Source organism: Mytilus edulis, chromosome 13 (genome assembly GCF_963676685.1).
Source record: "Mytilus edulis chromosome 13, xbMytEdul2.2, whole genome shotgun sequence".
NCBI classification, from domain to species: Eukaryota; Metazoa; Mollusca; class Bivalvia; order Mytilida; family Mytilidae; genus Mytilus; species Mytilus edulis.
Genome location: NC_092356.1, coordinates 67,944,415 through 67,968,734, shown reverse-complemented (window position 1 = coordinate 67,968,734; position 24,320 = coordinate 67,944,415). Strand labels below are relative to the sequence as shown.

Genomic DNA, 24,320 nt, shown 5'->3' with positions numbered 1-24,320 from the left:
ACATTGACATCACCCATGGGGAGCGGAGACGAACGGGGTATTGGAGTGCATAAAATATACAATTTATCATCTAATTAACGAATATACATTCCTAATTAGCGTAGAGTTATGTTTATTTGTAGTCTTGGATTGAATTCATTATACAAATATACATAAAAGGGGGATGATAAGAAAAAAAGGGGGGTGGTTATAATTAACAGAGCATTTATTCATGTATGTTACCTTAAGTATAATTGATCGCAGCACAAATGGTATTCTATAGCTTCTCCTTCTATTTGATATTCTGTGTCTTTCTTCTCTATTACACATTATTATATCCAGATGTCTCTACATCAACTAGAAGGTTAAATTTTGAAAACTTTGCAAAATTTTCTGGAAAAGACAATTAATATTTTCAATTAGGTATTATCCGGCATTAATTTCAAAATATACTGGATCTTTTCCCAGATTCTCCTTGCTACATTTATGGTTTATCCAGAATTTTAACAGATACCACCCAAAACATGCAAAATTTTGCGTATTCATAATCCGGGATTCGCATATATATATATATATACATGATTCCTGTTTTTCTTTTTCATTCTCCAAGTTCCTTTTGTAAAAAGTGATATTCTATAAAAGTTAAGCTGTATTATTATATATTTTTTTTACAAGTTACGCTGACAACCCAGGATAATAAAGGGGGGGGGGTCCAACCACACGTCCCCATTCAAATGCATTGATCGTCCTAAAAAAAGGGGGTCCAACCCCGGACCCCCTGGATCATTTGGATCCGCCACAGGAATGCTTACATAAAAAAATCTCAAATATCGACACTGAGAAAACGGACACGATTATGAGAGGGTTCAGTTGCACTTTATAGACGGATATGGCCAGATGAACGAAAAGCAAATAAGACCCCCTTTTTAGTCTGCTTTATTATTATTTTTGCCATCATGACTGTATACTTGAGCCATACTTGCTTGTATATTTTTGGTATATCTTACAAAATTACTCTATATTATGCGCCAACCGGAAGCGTCGAGTATTGGTCAAGTTTGACAGTTCAACGCACAATGTAGATGTAGATATGTCTGTAACACATACAGGGACGACTCATGACAAAAACTGTCAAAACACCAGAGTTAAGAACACATCCAGACCCGCAAAATTGTTGTCTTCTACCATTAATATCATGAGCAGCAGTATCTTATTTTTTACTCTACAGACGTATACCATATTGCTAACAAAAATATAGAAAGCGGAGGATTTCAACTTGATAACAAGATTCACAACTTTCCAATTTAAACACCCCCTTACTGCATGGTTTAGGTACGGTACTTCCTCTTACTCTTAGCAGATTCATACTTTCCCTGACACCCCGGGCTTTAATTATATTTTTTACATTAAAAGGGCAGGATATTAGACGGGACAATAAAAGAACCACAAGTCAAATAAAAATCTACAATACATGCGAATACTATGGAGAGAAAACAGCAAATTACACAAAAGACAAACAGTCTACAACTCTCTCACATGTTCACCTCAGTAGCGGATTGAAAAAGGGGGGATTCCAGGGGTCGCCTCGGCACCCTTTTTTAGACGATCAATGCATTTGAATTTGGACATAATTTTGGTTGCCCCCCTTTTAATTTGGGTTGGGAACTCATTTTTTAAACCGGGTGGACTGACTCCCCTGCACTTTATATAAAAAACTAAATACTGAGCAAAATGAAACTTCAGAAAAACTGCATGACGATGATCTGCTTGGTATATACAGGAAGGGCAATCACTCCACATTTGGCACCCGTTGTATTGTTCATGGAAAATTCTCAGTCGGTGATCACGATGTTACGACACAACAAAGAACTGAAGAGGACAAAATTTGATTTAGACACTTATATGATTACGCATTCGTGGTAAACTGTGAAACATACCATAACGGTCAACAAAATCATGATGGCGTGCGTAAAACCTTTAAACGTATGATTTCAACTTTACCAATACAAATGGTACAAAGGCTTACTTACCAAAAATGTATAAGCAGCATGTCTAGGTATATCAACATCCCGATAGGAAACGGTAGCTCTGGAATAAAATATCAACTTATATAAAAAAAAAAAATATATATATTATATTTGAATTGTATCTACAGAATGCAAAATCTTATTAATTAACGGGATATCACAATCTAATTTTTACTGTTATGTTGTTCATAAAGCCCGCGAATTTCAGCACGGTAGCTAGAGGTATAAGGGGATGGTTGAAATCTCTCAAAACATGCGTGTTGAACCACGCCGCTTTTGTTTTTGCGCCTGTTCCAAGTTCTGGCCTTTGTTAATCTTGTCTGTTTTTTTTATGCTCCACCTACGATACAAGAGGGGCATTATGTTTTCTTGTCTGTGTGTCCGTTCGTTCGACGGTCTGTGCGTCCGTTCGTCCCGTTTCAGGTTAAAGTTTTTGGTCAAGGTAGTTTTTGATGAAGATGAAGTCCAATCAACTTCAAACTTAGTAAATATGTTCCCTATATGATATGATCTTTCTAATTGTAATGCCAATTAGATTTTTGATCCCAATTTCACGGTCCACTGAACATAGAAAATGATAGTACAAGTTTCATGTTAAAGTTTTTGGTTAAAGATTTTGGTCAAGGTAGTTTTTTTTATGAAGTTGAAGTCCAATCAACTTGACAATTATTACACATGTTCCCTATGATATCCAAACTTCACGGTCCACTGAACATAAAAAAAATGATAATGCGAGTGGGGCATCCGTGTACTGTGGACACATTCTTGTTTCTTTTTTTATTTTAGAGCATTTATATGTTTTTGAATTAAGTGTGACCTCCATTTTCATTCACAACGTTTGCGGTATTTTCCCTCTGTGTTGGAGACCCATTGGTGGCCTATAGCTGTTTTCTGCTTTGGTCGGGTTGTTGTCTGTTTGACAAATTCCTTATTTCCATTCTCAACGTGAATTTATACTGTAGTCATTTTTTGTCGAGCCTACATTCCGTCGTCGGCGGCGTCCACAAATATTCACTCTAGTGTGGTTATAGTTTTTCAAATTTTATAACTTTCTTAAAATATCCTGGATTTGTACCAACCTTGGACAGAAGCTTGTTTAAGATCATAAGATAGTGTCCAGAATTAAATTTTAAAAAAAAAGAAAATCCGTTTTTTGCATATTTTTCTTATAAATGGACTTAGTTTTTCTGCTAGGAACCATTAGGTCACCCTGTGGTAAAAGTTTTTCGTTCATATTTTTTATATAAATGAGGCCGTTGGGTTTCTCGTTTGAATTGTTTTACTTTGTCATATATCGCGGCCTTTTATAGCTGACTATGCGATATGGGCTTTGCTTATTGTTGAAGGCCTACGGTGACCTATAGTTGTTAATGTCTGTGTCATTTTGGTCTCTTGTGGACAGTTGTCTCATTGGCAACCATACCACATCTTCTTTTTTATATTGTGTTCTCTGGTCTGTGCGTCCCTTTGTGTCGATCCGTTCGTACTTCCGGGCGTTCGTCCGTCTGTTCCGCTTCAGGTTAAAGTTTTTGGTCAATGTAGTTTTTGATGAAGTTGTTCCCTATTAATTAAAGGGGCACTAGCTACGATATATATAAAAAAATAAAGTATGATTTTTTTTTAGATCAATCATTAATCAAATTGGAATAATGAAATAATAATTTGCTTTTAGCAATCAATTTCCTTTAATTTTGTTGAAATAAGCGATTAAACATAATTTTTGACTGATTCACTTGCAAGTGAAAACGTCATCATCATTCTAACCGGTATTCATGTGAACTTCAAGTTAACCCCTAGCTAGAGATTGACAACGCATGCATTGTGCGTGTACTGGTTATTTAAAGAGAAAGAATGTCAACAATGAAAGTGAAACTACGGTAAATCATTTGATTACTAATTCTATGCACATAAAATCATTCTTATATTGTTAAAAACAATGAGAAACATCTATTTTTAATCTATAAAATAAAATCAAACAGACCTATAAAAATGCAATTGCACGTGTTGGTTGAATATATTCGTATCTTTATTTCTGTTTACATCGCTTATATGGTCATCTGAGGTCAAATCGATAGTTAATTAGATGGCGTCTGGACTAAAATACACACGAAACGAACCTATATATTATCTACCCCATGCTCTGTAAACTGTTTATTTTAGACTTTTGATAGTTTGGATAAATGTTTTACATTGTTATAAACCATATATGAGAATTTGAGTCAAATCGGTTACAATGAATTTGACAGCTAGTGCCCCTTTAACGCCAAATTATAGCTTTGATCCCAATTTCACTGTCAACTGAACATAAAAAATAAAAGTGCGATTGGAGCATCCTGGATATTTACCAAACTTGGACAGAAGCTACTTAATAACAATCAAAAGATAGTATCGAGAGGAATATTTTTATTATTTTTCTCTCTCATTTTTGTTGCACCTGCGACTAACAGCAAAAGTTGGTACATCACGTAAGATATAGCTTCTGTGTAGTCGACATTTTGTTTACATCCTGTACATTGTAATGTGAATTTACAAACGCTGGCTTTGCCTCTGAGTCTGGCTCCAAATGAACGAACTGTCTCATCGCGATCCTGAGTCATGCCATAGAGAGACACACTTGCTACCATAGAGTTTTCTTCTCAATCTAATTAAAATATAGATCTCTGCCAGTACGGATTTATCAACTAGTGAGCCAACGGGGGATTTTGTAATGTCTCGTCGCAAAGTTTCATCGCAGCATTCTAGTAGCTGAATAACAAGGTCTTTGCCGCTGACCTTAGTTGCTTGTATGTAGTCTTTCCATCGAGAGACAAAGTCCAATCTTCACTGGAACCAGCTGATGCAACAGTTGGACGTTTTATGTTTTCCATTTTTGATGAGACTGTGGCACCAACGACCGCCGAGTGAACTGTTGTGTGAGTTGTAAGTAATGCAACTTCCACAACAGCGTCGAGATCATCCGTCTTATGCAAATGTATTGGTAATCTGGTACTGGGCACCTCACGACATGCAGGCATGTTGTAATGTTACGTCAATAGTTCACAAAAGTGTTGAGACATCTCCATCATAAATGAGTATAACACTGTTTTCTCATATCTTTTTATTGACATCAGAAATGATGGAGATCTGAAACAATAAATCAATTATGTCATAACAATCATAAGGATAATCCTCTACAATTGTGTAATTTTTCAAAAACGAAATAAGTTGTTTGTATATATATATAGAGAGAGATAAAACAATATTAAAGGAGTTAACTTTCTACATAAGAAAATGCCTGTACCAAGGAATATAACAGTTGTTATCCATCTTTTGATGTGTTTGAGCTTTTGATTTTGGCATTTGATTAGGACTTGTATCTAAAAATTGACACTGAGTGTCGGTTGAAAACAAAACTTTACGACAAAAGAGATGATTTCAGCTTCCCAATTTTTACCTTTTCATTTTTAAACAAAGAGTTGCAAATGGCGAAGTTGAAATCATCACTATTTAAATTTTACGGACGCAATATAACGAGTTGGTTGACCGTTATGGAATATCTATTATACAGATGATATCGCCGGATATGTTCCTTATTAAAAATGTTACTACAATCCCGTTCCCTTTACACGAAATAAATTACCTACCGAATAAGACTATTTACCGGCTTTGTAATAACATGAGGAACACGATCGGTGTAACATGTGAAACAGGATCCGCTCGCCCTTCCGGAGCACCTGCGTGAGATCACCCACAGTTTTTGGTTGGGTTTGTACGTGTTGCTTTTGTATCAATATTTGTGACATTATACCTATTGTGTCTGTTTGTTTTGTTCACGCATCATATCATGTCAATATAATGAAATTTGACGCGACTGTCGTCAGACAAGTGAGAGGTTTAGCGCTATAAAACCAGGTTTAATCCACCATTTATTACGCACGAAAATGCATGTACCAAGTCAGAAATATGGCAGTAATCCATTCATTTGATGTTCAAATATTCTTTATAAACCACATATTCACACTAGAAGCTAACAAAACCTTTAAATAGACTAATTAAAAGGGAATATAGTTACGATACTGTTGTCAGGTCATTAAAGATTGCATATTTTGGCGTTAATATTGATTCACTTATAGGGTCTTTGCATCGAAACTTAAACACATTTATTTAAAAACCAGTTTTGACATGACACGGATTATGTTGTTCTCATATATGTTATGATGGTATGATACTAAACCCCTAACGGGAATGATTGTGCCTGATATTCATCTGATGAAGACATAATCTTTCAATCAGTTTAATTGAAGTATGGAGCTGGCATGCATGTCAGTTAACTGCTATAGTAGTCTGTTGTTATTTATGTATTATTGTTTCTTTGGTTACATCTTCTGACATTAGACTCGGACTTCTCTTATACTGAATTTTAATGTGCGTATTATTATGCATTTACTTTTCTGCATTGGCTAGAGGTATAGGGGGAGGGTTGAGATCTCATAAACATGTTAAACCCCGTTGCATTTTTGCGCCTGTCCCAAGTCAGGAGCCTCTGGCCTTTTCTAGTCTTGTAGTATTTCTAATTTTAGTTTCTTTTGTACAATTTGGAGTTTAGTATGGCGTTCATTATCACTGAACTAGTATATATATTTGTTTAGGGGCCAGCTGAATGACGCCTCCGGGTGCGGGAATTTCTCGCTGCATTGAAGACCTGTTGGTGACCTTCTGCTGTTGTCTGTTCCATGGTCTGGTTGTTGTCTCTTTGACACATTCCCAATTTCCATTCTCCATTTTATTTGATATGTTTGAGATTTTGATTTTGCCATTTGATTATAAAGGACTTTCCGTTTTGCATTTTCCTCGGATCAAGTTCAGTATTTTTGTAATTTTACTTTTTATATGTCAAATTGAAAATCTTTAAGAAAACGTAAATTCAAAAGATCAATTATTTAATATATATAGATTTTTTCAAATAAATTTAAAAAAAAATTTGAGAAAGGAAATTGGGAATGTGCCAAAGCGACAACAATCCGACCATAGAGCAGACAACAGATTAAAGAATTCTTCATGGATAACAGCAAAGCGGCGGATCTAAGATTTCTCAAAAATAAGAGGGGGGGACTTACTGAAGAAGAGGGGGCCCGCTTCCATCATGCTTCACTGATTTCCTATTAAAGCAACAAAAAGAAAACAATATCGCCAAAATAAAGGAATGACCGATCACGATCGTGCGAGAGCTGTATAGCCAGTCAAAGTCGTCAAACACTCTCATCAGCATCATAAAAAGAGACACCGCTTCCCTTAAATGATCGCTCAGTCTGCAGCCAGAATTACAAGTTATGACATTATTATCTCCGCTAAATTGGGAGTTATTCTTTTAATCAACTTTGACAAACTTTTATACCAATATACATATATAGGCATGGTAAAATGAAATTGTATCGGAGTGAAACTTGGGTGTACAAATGTCTTTTCTGGCTTTATATGTGACGGCAATTTACCAACGTTGGGCCAATGTTTTGCAGCCAACATCAACGTGCGACCAACGGACCGACAATTTGCCAACATTGGGGCAATGTTGTGCTGCCAACACCAACGGTCGACCAACAGACTGACAATTTACCAACGTTGGGCCACTGTTAGTCTGTTGACTGGGGTATTGCTTCCAGCAGTAAATGTGGTAGATACTTAGACAGTCGTAAGCGGATGAGGTAAGAAAAAACTTCTTTAACTCGCCAGTATACGCACTGCCTTGTAACACAGAGCTCCCGTGGTCGAGTCCCGGTGGAGACAAAGATGATTTTGTAGTTGGAGAATCATTTCACTCCGGTTACACACACGTACATATAAATATATATGGGCATATGAAAATACTTTCTGCGATTATTAATTAAACTCACCAGTATACACACGTACATATAGATAGCTGTGTTCAGTTTCTGTCTATAATTAAGACATATAAGACATACAGCTTTTAATAATATCTAGAGTCTGTATATATGCAATACAGGCCGGTATTAACATAAGCTCAGAATAGCTTTTAAAACCGACAGAACAACGATACAACAACAAAAAAACCCATGCAAATCAAATCATGCAAATGCACATACAATTAAACATAGAAAGCAAAAGTTCATATCAATATAAAAACAGGCAACACAAAAGTTCTTTTTTAAAAAGCATTTTAAAAGTTACTACCTACATTGAAGCATGCACTTTAGTATGAGATAAAAACACAAACGCAAATTAAAGTAAAATGGTTTGCAACATAAAAAGTACATAGAGATAAGTTTATAAGCAACTTTAGTTAGCACAAAACACCAGAACTTGCAGAAGCAGCAAAGTAAAGAGCCGGATAAACATTGAAATCTTTATTGAAAATTTGACTGAAATCTTCAATAGCCTAATAGCCAAAGATCGCATTCTTCTAGAGACACATGAGAGATGGTAACTTTGATTTGCAGAATAGATCTTCATAACTTGCTGAGAAGTCTTCATAAAATAAATCTTAAGTTTTAGTGCTCTCTCTTGAATTTTTCTCAATCTTTTTGTATTTAACCTCCAAACAAAAGTGCTAAACTATAAATCCAGATACTATTGTTACCATGTTAAGTATACTGAATTATCATATTTAATTTTTAATATAATGGTTTAATTCACTTTGACCTTTTCATGTTACTCTTATGTGTGCTTAAGTTCTGTTGTGGATAAAAAGTGAAATAATATACTACAAAAAGTTTAATTTTAAAAAGAAAGGGAAAGCGGGGTACGGAGTGCTCATTTTCGATAGGTTTCTCCATACCCCTCTTTTTTTTTAATAGACAATAGACAATAGACAATATTTTATTAGCACAAACACATTTAATTTACTGCCCCACCTTTTATCCCCTACATCCTAAATTCACACTTTTTTGTATATCATTTTAATAGCGGCCCATGTTAGAGCAAATAAAGAGAAAAAACAACTAAAAAATCGACACAGGGACAGTTTCAGACTTAAATTAGGAACACCGAAATTTTATTGGCGGGAAACAGGGATAATAGTGTGCTGGAAAGAAGCGCAGTCATTTTAGCTTTGAGCTTTTAAAGGAGTTTTTCATCTCAAAAGTATTATAAATAGATTGAATACAATAATAACAAATGATCTGTTACCTTAAATTAATCTATACAATTGTTGCTCTGACATTTAATGTACTTTCACTTTGTCAACATGGCTACTTTCACTTTATATGATTATTTGATAAATGATTGTTTTCTTGCAATGGGGTTGAAAATTATTTTATGGGTGATCGTACCACTTCAAAAATAGAACATGGAGGTGTAAAAAAGAATTTTCTTTTATTTCTTGCACTGATATAGCGGCAGACTTGAAAGAATTGAAACTTATATGGCCATGGTTTCACTAACATTTTAAAATTATTTAGGCCTGGCAGGCAGGCGAAAATTTAATTAAATTTCACTCTACCATTGCCTGCAGAGACTGTTGTTATTAACCTGGCATTAAATTGTAATTCTTGTTTAGGTTGTTACTTGTAATTATTGAAAACCTATCCAATTACAAAAATATACATGTGCATGTTTACTGTTCAAAGATGGGTAATTATAATTGTCATTACAACATTGAATGTATCAATCAAACAAAACAGTTCTTTTTTTTTATCTTTTATATTATTTAATTTTTCAGATATGACACACCAGTGGAATCCTTTACAGTATCTAAAATCAGAGTCTGGTGAGAATTATAAAATATTGAGGAAAGTTAAGTTCAATAGGTTACACACCATTATTCTGATATCCTATTAGTCTGACAGCCCATTGGTCAGACAACCCATTAGTCCGACAACTCAATATAACGTCAACCCATTACTTCGACAGCCCAATAATTCGACAACCCATATATCAAGTATATTTGTGATTTCAAGGCCTTTAATAGCTGACTGCAGTATGGGCTTTGCTCATTGTAATATATATCATTGTATATATAGCCATGATAGCTGTTAATTTTTGTGTCATTTTGTCTTTTGTGGAGAGTTGTCTCATTGGCAAACATACCAGTGTTTACCCCATCTTTTTATGGCCCTGCAACAAAGTTGTCGGTGCTGTCACATACAGTAATATTGACATATCTTAACCCGATTTAAGCCGTGTACAAAAAGAAATTGACACTTTCGAAGAATATCTCACAGACCTCAAAATATTGGTAAAAGATTGTGGATATGCGACGCCGGAGGAAATGGTACGTGATGCCATTGTTTTTGGAACTAAAGACCACAAAGTTCGGGAGAAATGTATTACTGAAGGGTCCGAACTCTCGTTAGAAGAGGCTATAAATTTCGCTAGAACTTATGAACTTTCAAAGGCTCAATTTAAAACTATGGAAAGCGAAGATAAAACAATTAACATGTTAAACAAACAAGGATCAAGATCATCCGGTAAAAAGTATGGCAAGCAATACACACCAGAAAGGGGACCACCTCAAAATAACAAGGGGCAATCACCCAATTTTGCAAACAAATGTAAAAACTGTGGAGGTAAACGTGAGTGTAGAAAATGTCCTGCATTCAGGAAACAGTGCAACAAATGCCATAAATACAACCACTTTGCGTCTGTCTGTCTGTCATCAAACAAATCATCAAAGAAAATGCACACTTTAGACATATGCAGTTAATCTGATGACAATGAACTTTTTGTAGCAACAATTGATAATCAAGAATTAAATACAGACGAATGGACCGAAACAATCAACGTCAATGACGTACCAGTTAACTTTCAGCTAGACACAGGTGCAAAGTGCAACGTACTTTCCCTAAACAAACTGAAAACCATTTGTTCGCATCCTATCTGTATCATCACTAAACAAGTATCACCACTCCGTTCATACTCAGGACACATCATTGACACTGTTGGAGTAATTAATCTTAGGTGTAGTTATAAATGCCAAGATCACGCTGTGAAATTTCACATTGTAGACCGTAATGTACAATCTGTTTTAAATAGGTGCAAAAACATGCGAAGCGATGAAACTCCTAAAGCGCATACATTCAATCACTCATACAAACAATCTGCAAGAAGCGACAAAACAATTTTTACCAGAAAATATGGAACACCAATATGGAGATTTATTCACAGGCCTAGGATGTCTACCAGGAACACATAAGATACGTATCAACAAAACTGTAGCACCAGTTGTACACGCACCGCGTAAGATACCCATAGCTATCAAAGACAAAGTCAAAGCTGAACTTGACCGTATGGAGGACATTGGTGTAATCTTCAAACAGCAAGAACCTACACAATGGGTCAACTCAATGGTTACTGTTATTAAACCAAACGGCAAAATTCGAATATGCATTGATCCACGTGATCTGAACAAGGCAATTTTACGTGAACATTATCCGTTAAAAACCGTAGAAGAAGTTATCTCGCAAATGCCGAACGCTAAAGTCTTTAGTAAACTGGATGCCACCAGTGGATTTTGGCATATTCAACTAGACGAACCTAGCTCAAAGCTATGCACATTTAATACACCATTTAGACGTTATAGATTTGCTCGCTTACCTTTTGGGATAAATTCAGCATCGGAAGTATTCCAGAAAATTGTGTCTAAAATGGTATCTGACATAGAAGGAGCAGAAGCGATTATCGACGACATTCTTATTTGGGGATCAAACCAAAAAGAACATGATATGCGTCTTAAACAAGTTCTAGACAGAGCGCGAGAATTCAACTTGAAACTCAGTGCCGGAAAATGCTAAATCAGCAAACCGGAAGTAACATACGTTGGAAACTGTCTAACAAGTGAAGGCGTGAAACCAGACCCAGAAAAAATCTGTGCAGTCAATAAAATGTCAAAACCGGAGTGCGTCAAGGATCTGCAAACCTTCATGGATTTTATTCAGTATCTGGCAAGTTTATGCCAAACATGTCAACAGTCAGTGCACCGTTAAGAACACTCTTAGAGAAAAACACAGCATGGCACTGGAATGAAAAACAAGAAACTAGCTTTCAGAAGTTGAAAGAAATGGCAACAAATGCACCTCTGCTGCAATACTACAATCCGAACAAACCGCTTACACTCAGTGTTGATGCTAGTTCAAAAGAACTTGGAGCTGTACTGATACAAAATCAGAAACCAGTTGCGTATGCCTCACATGGTCTTACTCAAACACAACAACGATATCCGCAGATCAAGAAAGAAACTCTTGCAATTGTTTATGGATGTAATAAATTCCATGAGTACGTATATGGTCGCCGAGTTCAAATAGAGACAGACCATAAACCACTACAATCAATCTTCCTGAAACTGCTTCACCAAACACCGCCTAGATTACAGAGACTTTTAATAGCATTATAAAAGTATGATCTTAAATTTGACTATAAACCAGGCAAAGAGATGTATCTAGCAGATCATCTCAGTAGATCGTTCCTAAAAGAAACAAAGGAAGTATTAGTACCTGACTTACACGTGAATGACATTCATTTGATATCATACTTGCCAATTGCTCCAGAAATGTATGCTAAATTTCAGAAGGAAACTGCAAATGATGAACACCTTCAGGAATTACAAGATGTCATATTAAATGGATGGCCAGATGAAAAATCTGAACTTATACACTCTTTGAGGCCATATTGGACTTACCGTGATGAACTTTCAGTCATCGATGGACTATTGTACAAGTCAAAGAAAACTATTGTACCAAAAGTGCTACAAAATGAAATGTTGGACAAAGTACACGAATCACATCTTGGAATCGTAAAGTGAAAAGCCGTGCATGTGATGTACTATTCTGGATAGGCATGGGACAAGACATCGAGGACAAAGTTAAAGCATGTGGACTTTGCGCTCAACATCAGTCTCTAAACGCAAAGGAACCGATGTTAATACCTGAAATACCTGAAAGAGCCTGGTCAAAAGTTGCTACCGACTTATTTGAATACCAAAAACAACATTTACCGGTAATCTATTAGTAGTAGACTACTACTCAAAGTGGCAAGAAGTTATGAAACTAGACAATGAAACTAGCAAAGACACCATTGATAACTTAAAAGGACTAATGTCAAGATTTGGATATATTGACGAATTAGTGTCTGACAATGGTCCTCAGTTTTCTTCATTAGAATTCAAAAGATTTGCTACCGAATATGGATTTAAACATACCACGAGCAGCCCACACTATGCTCAGTCGAATGGAAAAGCAGAAAGAAGTGTTCAAACCATCAAGAAGCTAATTATGAAATCGAAGGATCCACACAAAGCTCTATTAGACTATCGAAACACACCGTTGGACATTGATCTTTCACCAGCACAATTGTTCCTAAATAGGAGATTAAAAACATCACTACCTACTTCATTACCGCTATTGATGCCACAAAACGTCAACAACAGATAAATGATCAAAAAACTTGAAACAGCTAAAACAAGGAGACTCTATTGTAATGTACACAGATGGTAAATGGAAAGCAAGGAAAATAATTCAAAAACACCACACTCCTCGCTCCTATGTAGTACAAACATCAGATGGCAGGTGTTACAGAAGAAACCGTAGGCATATAAGACCAACAACTTACAATGGAAACACAGTTGATAATGAACATTTCAAGAACAATCACAATTCAACCGTCTGCAAAACTTCAACTGTCTGTAACACTTCACAAACATTAGACCGCAGTGAAACCGTTGCGTCCGAGGAAAATGAAAGTATTGAACCATCTAAGTCACCCGTGACAAGATCTGGAAGAACAGTCAAAGTGCCAACCAAATTAAATGACTATGTAAAATAATTTTGTTGAACTGTCAAGTAGATTTTAGAAAGCATTTAGCATGTTTAGCTAGTTTTAGTTAGTTATCAGAAAAGACAATATATAGACTTTAAAGTTAAATTGGAAAAGAGACATTAATCTAATCAGTATTAATTTCTAGTCAAAACCAAGTCGGTATTAATTTCTAGTCAAAATCATTCAGTATTAATTTTTACTGGGTAATACTCAAATTCATTTATTCATTAAATCATTTCATTTTCATTTCATCTTTTAGAAAAAGGGGGATGTCACATACTGTAATATTGACATATCTTAACCGGATACGATCCGGACATTATTGTTATGTACTATGATACTCTCCTGTATAGAAGGTTAATAAAAGATCTTGTTATTGTCAACATGTCTTCCTCATACTTACTTAACAGGTGCCATATAGTTTTACCCTTTTACGAAAAACCGAAATTCCGTCATTCCGCAACAAACCATTATACAGAATTTTTTTCTAAACGGCTTCAGATATTGGGCTGATTTTTGGTTTTGCTCCGCTAATTTTTGCTGAAATTACGGGCTTTGGACTTTGATAAATTGTTAAAAAAACACAGTTATAAGGAGTTTTTTCTAAACACCTTCAGATATTGGGCTGATTTTTGGTATGTGAGTTACTCATGATGAGTTACAGATCAAGTTTAAGTTTTGTTCCTCTCCATTGATTTTTGCCAAAATTAAGGATTTACAACTTTGAAAATTGTTGAAAATCACAGTTATACAGACTTTTTTTCTATAGACCTCCACATTTTGAGCTGAGTTTTGTTAACAGTTAATTTATAATTATGAACATATTAATGTGAGACTACCTTCATGTTTGTGTCCACATGTGTTATTGAAATTGCAGATTTTTCAACTTTTTGGGACGGGGCCATTCGTGTCGCTTTGACACATCTAGTTTTTTTATATCATATATATGCAAAGGTTTGCTATTATGAGAAACAATTTTAAGAAAATTTGTCATTGCAGGTAATGATAAATTTTGCAATAGAAATGGTTGCACTGCTTAAAGAAAATTTTAAACCACAATCAACCTATTAATGATCAATAAACTGAACTACAGAAATACAACTACAGCAAATGGACACAAATAATCTGCATTTACCAAAACATGAAGAGACAAACATGCATATATGCGAGATTCCAGAGAAACAAAATCAGTAACACTAAAAATCTATGATATGAATTTTGTTTTAAATTTGGATTATCTCCCATGTGCCTTTAAAAAACTTAGAAATAAAATAAATATAAAATATTATCTATCATCAAGGCATTATATATATTTAACAAATTTAATACTGAAAAAAATGAACTTGTGTCAATTTTCCTGATGCCTGGCATACAATCTCATTGATTGACCCTGTCACAGACTCGCTTACTCACTGCTTATATTGCTGTTCTTTATCTTGATGAATATAACCATGGAGCTGAGATCTTATTGCTGTTTTTCATCTTGATAGTATCTGGAAGATATGAAACTGAGCTGATTTTGTTTTGATCGATAGTGTTTTGTTATAAGAAAAATGTAGATATCCCAAAAACAATATTAAATTGTTTTATAGATTGCTTTTGTTTTATTTTTTCCCAGATGATAAATTAGCTCTGGTATTGCTGAACCAGCCGCTTCCAACTGACAGGAAGCTGTTTACAGTATTATGGAGTAAAGGTACACACAAGTTCTTTCAGTAATAATCATTCTTATATTTGATGTTCAGTGATCATTCAGTCTAATCAAAATCAAACCTATCACTTGCTATCATTAAGTTATATATCTCCCAACATATCAGAAAACAGGAACACTGAGAGGTTTCATTTTAATCAGACTGGTGATCACTGTGGAACAGGTTAATTAGTCTGACAGCTGAACTATTTAAAACACTTTTATTAACTCTCTTTATAGTATGAATTTACAAAGTAGTACTGCAGAGTCAGTGAAATATTAATTCACTGTGAAAAATTACTTACAGTGATATTGTTAGCTTTATTCAAAACTACCTCTACCCTTTTTTATTGGAAAATATTTGTCATTTTTATCAAATTTGGAAATTTGGAATAAACCATGAAGTTCACTGAAACTTCAATTAGCAGACCCCCTTTCAAGAATCAAACCCTGCTTTGAAATAAGACCCCTTATTGTCAGTTATGATACATAAGTAGACCCTCAAATATGCACAAAATTATAGTCATTTTCTTCTCCAGGGGAAAAAACCTTTATTCTCCGGTAATTTAAGGCAAACAATATCACTGACTTAATTACTTGGTTCAACACTTTTGAGTAATTTTATTATGTACTTCTTATTTGGATAAATGCTACTTTAAGTAGCTTAACTACTGTGGATTCATTATTAATCGTAGGGTACCAATTTTCGTTGATCTCTTTTGTACATGTAGATAAACCACAAATTTAAATGTTCCAACAAGGTACATATTTGCCTTTGGGTGTATTCAGACTTTGAAGAAAACCATTCAATCAAATATCAACAAAGATGCAAGATTTCGTCAATCCACGAAAAAGGGTTACCCACAAAAATGAATGAATCCATTGTGGCACAGGTACTTCTTATTTTGAGTAATTTGACTATATACATATATGTATATCCATTATCACTGAACTAGTATAGATATTTGTTTAGGGGCCAGCTGAAGGACGCCTCTGGGTTGGGGAGTTTTTCGCTGCATTGAAGAACTATTGGTGACCTTCTGCTGTTGTCTGTTCTATGGTCGGGTTGTTGTCTCTTTGACACATTCCCCATTTCCATTCTCAATTTTATGTATAAATTGTAAATTATTGTAGCATTGCTGAAGGTGGCAGTAGATGGAGGGGCTAATCATTTATACAACACACATGTACATAATAGAGAGAAATATCTACCAGATCTTATCACAGGAGACTTTGACTCAATCCAACCCGAAGTCAAAAGTTACTATGAAGAACAGGTTTGAAATTTATTAATGTTTGCAATGGTTAATTATCAACCAGGGATAATAAAACTAATGGTTTATTATGAACCTTTTATTGCATGTGAAAACTTCTAAACTGACAAAAGCAAAACCTTTTTAGCTCACCTTGCCTTCAGGCTAAGTGTGCTGTTCTCATCACTTGGTTTCTGGCATCGTCGTTAACTTTTACATAAATCTTCTCCTCTGAAACTACTGTATCAAATTTAACCAAATTGGCCACAATCATCATTAAGGTATCTAGAGTAGTTTAAAAAAACCTTCCCGTTGATTCTGCCTGCCAACCAAGATGGCCAACATGGCTTAAAATAAAACATAGAGATAAAATGCAGTTTTTGATTTATATCTCTGAAATTAAAGCAATTACAGAAATTCTCATGATTCTTTAGGTGAGTGCAATGCTGTAAAACTTTATATTTCTTTTATACCTGGCCAATCATTATACCGGTAATGTAAAATATGTAGAAATAAGGAGATGTGGTACAGGTGCCAATGACACAACTCTCCATCCAAGTAAGTAAACAATTATAAGAAGTGATACACTGGTCAAGCCATAAAATCTGGATGCTGGACGTGGACGTGTTACCCTAGTGTTAGAATAGTCCACCCAGTAAATCAGTATGCGGACGCCACACCCTACTGTTGGACCAGTCAACCTTTAAATCAGGGTAGGCATAAGAAAATGGAATAAAAAAATTGGCGAAAAAAAATATGTGTATAAATATATGCATCTGTGAAGATAAATAAAACATGAATAAATAGATGAGAATCTACACAAAAATGATAAACAAATTTGTGTAATATATGAATTATATACATGAGATGAGACAATGTTGCTGACTATTGATAGAAATCATATTTTCAGTAGACAAGTGCACATTTGGACTGAAGTTTTTCCAAATAAGTCCTTGTTATTGAACGAGTGTATAATGACAGATAGGGAGCAAGTTACATCATTAGAGTTGAGACCAGACAGGGGTGGAGGTAATTTGGTGTTTATACAGATAGGGAGCAAGTTAAATCATTAGAGTCAAGACCAGACAGGGGTGGAGGTAATTTGGTGTTTATATAGATAGGGAGCAAGTTAAATCATTAGAGTCGAGACCAGACAGGGGTGGAGGTAATTTGGTGTTTATACAGATAGGGAGCAAGTTAAATCATTAGAGTCAAGACCAGACAGGGGTGGAGGTAATTTGGTGTTTATACAGATAGGGAGCAAGTTAAATCGTTAAGAGTCGAGACCAGAGAGGGGTGGAGGTAATTTGGTGTTTATACAGATAGGGAGCAAGTTAAATCATTAGAGTTGAGACCAGACAGGGGTGGAGGTAATTTGGTGTTTATACAGATAGGGAGCAAGTTAAATCATTAGAGTCAAGACCAGACAGGGGTGGAGGTAATTTGGTGTTTATATAGATAGGGAGCAAGTTAAATCATTAGAGTCGAGACCAGACAGTGCCAGTCAGACAGGGGTGGAGGTAATTTGGTGTTTATACAGATAGGGAGCAAGTTAAATCATTAGAGTCGAGACCAGACAGGGGTGGAGGTAATTTGGTGTTTATACAGATAGGGAGCAAGTTAAATCATTAAGAGTCGAGACCAGACAGGGGTGGAGGTAATTTGGTGTTTATACAGATAGGGAGCAAGTTAAATCATTAGAGTCGAGACCAGACAGGGGTGGAGGTAATTTGGTGTTTATACAGATAGGGAGCAAGTTAAATCATTAAGAGTCGAGACCAGACAGGGGTGGAGGTAATTTGGTGTTTATACAGATAGGGAGCAAGTTAAATCATTAGAGTCGAGACCAGACAGGGGTGGAGGTAATTTGGTGTTTATACAGATAGGGAGCAAGTTAAATCATTAGAGTCGAGACCAGACAGGGGTGGAGGTAATTTGGTGTTTATACAGATAGGGAGCAAGTTAAATCATTAGAGTTGAGACCAGACAGGGGTGGAGGTAATTTGGTGTTTATACAGATAGGGAGCAAGTTAAATCATTACAGTCGATACCAGACAGGGGTGGAGGTAATTTGGTGTTTATACAGATAGGGAGCAAGTTAAATCATTAGAGTCGAGACCAGACAGGGGTGGAGGTAATTTGGTGTTTAAACAGATAGGGAGCAAGTTAAATCATTAGAGTCGAGACCAGACAGGGGTGGAGGTAATTTGGTGTTTATACAGATAGGGAGCAAGTTAAATCATTAGAGTCGAGACCAGGCAGGGGTGGAGGTAATTTGGTGTTTATACAGATAGGGAGCAAGTTAAATCATTAGAGTCGAGACCAGACAGGGGTGGAGGTAATTTGGTGTTTATACAGATAGGGAGCAAGTTGTATCATTAGAGTCGAGATCAGACAGGGGTGGAGGTAATTTGGTGTTTATACAGATAGGGAGCAAGTTAAATCATTAGAGTCAAGACCAGACAGGGGTGGAGGTAATTTGGTGTTTATACAGATAGGGAGCAAGTTAAATCATTAGAGTCGAGACCAGACAGGGGTGGAGGTAATTTGGTGTTTATACAGATAGGGAGCAAGTTAAATCATTAGAGTCGAGACCAGACAGGGGTGGAGGTAATTTGGTGTTTATACAGATAGGGAGCAAGTTAAATCATTAGAGTCGAGACCAGACAGGGGTGGAGGTAATTTGGTGTTTATACAGATAGGGAGCAAGTTAAATCATTAGAGTTGAGACCAGACAGGGGTGGAGGTAATTTGGTGTTGATACATCATCAAAAATATTAATACACATATTTCATAAACCCATACTGTTTCGAGGTGTTTTGATTTTGTTAATTGATAAGTTCTTTGAGGTAGTATTGGTAATGCTTTAACATATTCTCAACATAAAATCAGTTTAGAAAAATGAACTCACACCTTCTGTAATTTACTGAAAGCTTTGAGTGGGATATTTTATAACACTACCTTTATTACAAACTTTTGATGAACTAGAGTTGCTTATTTACAAAATGCAGTTGTATATTGCGAGGAATCACATTTAACTTGCAATGGTCAAATGATCAAACACTAAGGTATGGCGTCTGTCCTCATTTAACTGGTTGACTTGTCCAACACTAAGGTATGGCGTCTATCCTGATTTAAAGGGTTGACTGGTCCAACACTAAGGTATGGCGTCTATCCTGATTTAATGGGTTGACTGGTCCAACACTAAGGTATGGCGTCTGTCCTCATTTAACTGGTTGACTGGTCCAACACTAAGGTATGGCGTCTGTCCGTATTTAACAGGTTGACTGGTCCAACACTAAGGTATGGCGTCTGTCCTAATTTAACAGTTGACTGGTCCAACACTAAGGTATGGCATCTGTCCTGATTTAACGGGTTGACTGGTCCAACACTAAGGTATGGCATCTGTCCTGATTGAACGGGTTGACTGGTCAAACACTAAGGTATGGCATATGTCCTGATTGAACAGATTGACGATTTTTATGCCACATTTATGGGCATTATGTTTTCTGGTCTATTTGTCCGTCTCTTTGTTCGTTTGTCTATTAATCCGTTCGTCCGTCTGTACTGCTTCGGGTTAAAATTTTGGTCGAGGTAGTTTTTGGTGAAGTTGAAATGCAATCAACTTGAAATTTAGTGCACATGTTCCTTATGATATGATCTTTCTTATATTTGCCAAATTAGAGATTTTACCCCATTTTCACGGTCCACTGAACATAGAAAATGATAGTGTGGATGGGGCATCCATGTACTTTGGACTCATTCTTGTTTAATCATAGAATATTTTTGAATTATATTTTGTATTTATAGAATGTAGAAATAGTAAAAACGCCAGACCAGAACTTTACAGATTTCACTAAAGCTTTGGAGGTAGCATCTGCTAAGATTAATGAAAATGAGGTAAATATTGATTAGTGGAAATTCCAGAAATTATTGCAGGAATTTATTATTGAGATTTTTCTAAGAAAGGAAAAAATGTGAGATTAATATTTGCAATTTCAGGAAGTTCTGCATACACTTATATATATCCAATATCACAATGGGAGTTCTTATTATTGAGTTACTCACCTAGTCTCAAAATTCACAGTAATTAAAACCTCTCACAATAATACAGGGGCGGATCCAGCCATTTTAAAAAGGGTTCCAACTATATGTCCCCGGTTTCCGTCTGAAATGAAAGTGGCCGCATTTGTGTTCATTCTTCATATTGAAATATAAGTTGTATTTAATGATAAAACATAACATATATATAAAGGTCGAGGATGAACACGGATGCGGCCACTTTCATTTTTGACAAAAACCATCTGAAAAGTGACAGTTTTTGGCATATTTGATAGATTTTTCATATTTAAGCTAGAATCGGAGCGTTTTTAATTAGTGAATAAGTATAAATCTTTCACAAAAAATAATTGAATCAATTGATATAGACATTTCAGTGTTTAAAAAGTGTCCAAAATCTTTCGTCAGATGAACTTGAAATTTGAGGCCAAACCTGGCCCTTACCGGACCTACTCCTTTAACTTTTCCAGTAAATTTTTTTTTAAACCCCGAAAAAGGAAGATTTCATTAGGATTATAATTTAAATCATCAGTACCAAAGTACTGGAGAGTGGAGCCTGGAGGTCTGATTTGTGAAGTCAAACGATTATTTAATTTCATTAAAAAGACTTCTTCATGACACACTATTAACAATATGACTGTTTATTGTACTTTCAACAATTGACCATAATAGGAATTTTTGGGTAAAGATTGCATGAAATGCAATGAAAACCATATATAACTGACTTGATATCTAAATCTTCCAAGGCTTTTGCTACACATAATGCATTGATCATAACATTCTATACATCCTATCCATGAACATTTCCAGAAATCTATTATTGTAATATATGCTCAGATATTCACGCCACAAAATGATGCAACAACTGTCAAGAAAATAACATAACTTTTGCAAGTTGCAGGAATATCTGTTCTCAAAAGATTAATGATGTCATTGTTAAAGTCATATATAAAAATTGGAGTTATCTCCCATTGTTCAGAATTGTTGTTGAAATAACTACAACCAATTCTTTATACAATGCAATATAAATTTTTCTTCCCATTGATAAATTAAGTCAATTTTCACCATTCAGTGCTTACAAGCACTTTGATTATTGATTGTTAAGCTAGAGATCTTCAATTCTGGTAAATTTTTATCACAGTCGAACATACTTTTTCAGGAGCAGATTTCAAGCTCACAACATCTATTATCAACATTAGTCAATTTTTATCAAAATCAAATGTACTTTGCTAGGAGCAGATTTCAAGCTCACAACATCCATAAGTAAAACTTTTGTTTTCAGATAAAAGTTGTTATTGTGTTGGGATCATTTGGTGACAGACTTGACCATATGTTTGCCAACATAAACAGTCTATATGAAGCCAGTAAGATAACTGATGCTCAGATTATCCTTATATCAGTAGATACTGTAGCATTTCTATTGCAACCTGTAAGTACAGTTTATAAAAGTAGCATCAAAAATTCAGATAATTTTAATCAGCCTCTCTCAATTTTCACATCTTGCTGAATATCTTACCTTAATTTTAACTTCATGAAAAACAGGTATTTGCTGAATAATACATGTACAGTGTAACCTGTCTAATCCAACACCTGAGTATTCCAACATCCTGCTTTAACCGACACATTTTAATGGTTCCAAAATATGTCTATTCTTGCAGAAAAAAAACTGAGTATTCCGACACCCTGCTTAATCGAACATTTTTTTCTGGTCTCCTCTCCATCCAAGTCACAACTTGTAAAAGTAAACCATTATAGGTCAAAATACGGTCTGCAACTCCGAGTTGGCCCACACCAAACATCAAGCTGTAAAGGGCCCTAAAATTGACTAACTAGGGTTAAACCATTCAAACAAGATAACCAACTTTCGAATCTATATGAAAAATAAGAAATGAGAAACACTAAGGAACTACATCAACAAATGATAACCACTGAACAACAGATTCCTGCCTTAGGACAGGTACACAATTTCAATCAATTTATTCAAAGCTTTGTAGCAATACATGATGTTCTGGAATTTATGTACCTCTTTAAATAAATGGTGGCCTTTGGCTGTTATCTGCTCGTTGGTTGGGTTGTTGTCTCTTTGACATATTCCCCATTTCTATTCTCAATTTTATTTTGGGTAGGAAAATGGTATGTGAACCATAACTGGTTTAATGAAGGTTAACAAATGATTATGATAAATAAAATTTATTTAAAAAGTATTTATTTTAAGGGCCATCACACCATCTCAGTAGACCCCCGTGCTTGTGGAGAATGGTGTGGACTAATTCCTGTAGGAGAGCCATGTAAATCTGTTACCACAACAGGTCTCAAGTGGAATTTAGGTATATTTATCACCATCATAAAGTCCATCAAACATTATAATATATAAAAATAGTCTGTATGTTTCTTAACCCCTGTACAATAAATGAGTATGGATCACAATTGTTAGAAGCAGCTTTTAATTAACAAAATCTATTGTAATAATTTTATCTTCTTACTGTAGAAACATTAATTTAAGTAGGGATTTATTTACGTGGTTTCCATTAATTGGAGGTGATATTACATATATATGAAGTTAAATTTTCTTGGGGGCATTAATTTCATCATGAAAAATAAAAAATACAAAAAACATTTATACATTGTTTTATGTTTTAACATGTATGTGAAAAGAATAAAACATTTATGACCTTATATTGTTAAAACATGTACACAAAATAATTTTAGAAATAACATTATGAGTTCCAATATGAAAAAAACACTGAAATTTCAGTGAGACAACAACCAAATCAAGCATAAAATAGATTAAGAGGTAAACTGGCTGTTCTTTTACAATAAACAGATGTCTAAACCATTACAGCTGAAACAGCATTCACCTTTGTGTTGACTACACAATTTAAAAAGCACATTTTGGGCAATGCTGTCAGGAAATATGAATTTTCTTAGGTGAACAAATCTCTGTATCTTCCTCAGGCAAGGGGAAATAAATGTTTATTATTCATTATTCTAAAAAATATCTAAATGAAATATAATGTAACATCAGAAACGATTTAGAGATACGGCATTTTAGTATGAAGTTAAATAACTTGCAGATAAACAAAGATTAAAATTTGGAGACCTCATCAGTACATCAAATACCTTGGAAAGTGAAAGTACAGATGTTGTTACTGTGGAAACAGATGCTGCACTTTTATGGACCATGGGTATCATACCTGACAAGGTAAGTTGGGTTGTTTAAGTCTATATTTTTTTTGTTATGAAAAAAGTTTTCAGTGTTTTATCTTGAAAACTATTGTAAATATAGAAAATCTTAAGAATAACAAAAAGGACCATTTGGGATTTTAAAATACCAGAAATATTGATAAAATTGAGAATGGAAATGGGGAATGTGCCAAAGAGACAACAACCCGACCATAGAAAAAAACAACAGCAGAAGGTCACCAACAGGTCTTCAATGTAGCGAGAAATTCCCACACCCGGAGGCGTCCTTCAGCTGGCCCCTAAACAAATATATACTAGTTCAGTGATAATGAACGCCATACTAATTTCCAAATTGTACACAAGAAACTAAAATTAAAATAATAC

The 24,320-nt window shown here is 35.1% G+C and overlaps 1 protein-coding gene across 1 annotated transcript; it reads left to right on the top strand.

Moving 5' to 3' along the window:
• Positions 1 to 8,971: 8,971 nt before the first annotated feature.
• On the top strand, positions 8,972 to 24,029 carry LOC139500968 (thiamine pyrophosphokinase 1-like). Its single transcript, XM_071289903.1, has 8 exons — positions 8,972 to 9,083; positions 9,661 to 9,708; positions 15,370 to 15,447; positions 16,576 to 16,718; positions 20,505 to 20,594; positions 22,036 to 22,182; positions 22,969 to 23,080; positions 23,828 to 24,029. Exons 2-8 carry the CDS (start codon positions 9,663 to 9,665, stop codon positions 23,971 to 23,973), a joined length of 762 nt encoding a protein of 253 aa, XP_071146004.1. The 5' UTR covers positions 8,972 to 9,083; positions 9,661 to 9,662; the 3' UTR covers positions 23,974 to 24,029.
• Positions 24,030 to 24,320: the final 291 nt, after the last annotated feature.

What these genes read in the sequence shown, in the direction of transcription:
- LOC139500968 (XM_071289903.1), top strand. Translation starts at nt 9,663, where the DNA reads ATGACACACCAGTGGAATCCTTTACAGTATCTAAAATCAGAGTCTG. An exon ending in TACAGTATTATGGAGTAAAG is followed by an intron (nt 15,448 to 16,575) that starts GTACACACAAGT and finishes AAATTATTGTAG; the next exon opens with CATTGCTGAAGGTGGCAGTA. An exon ending in TAGCATTTCTATTGCAACCT is followed by an intron (nt 22,183 to 22,968) that starts GTAAGTACAGTT and finishes ATTTATTTTAAG; the next exon opens with GGCCATCACACCATCTCAGT.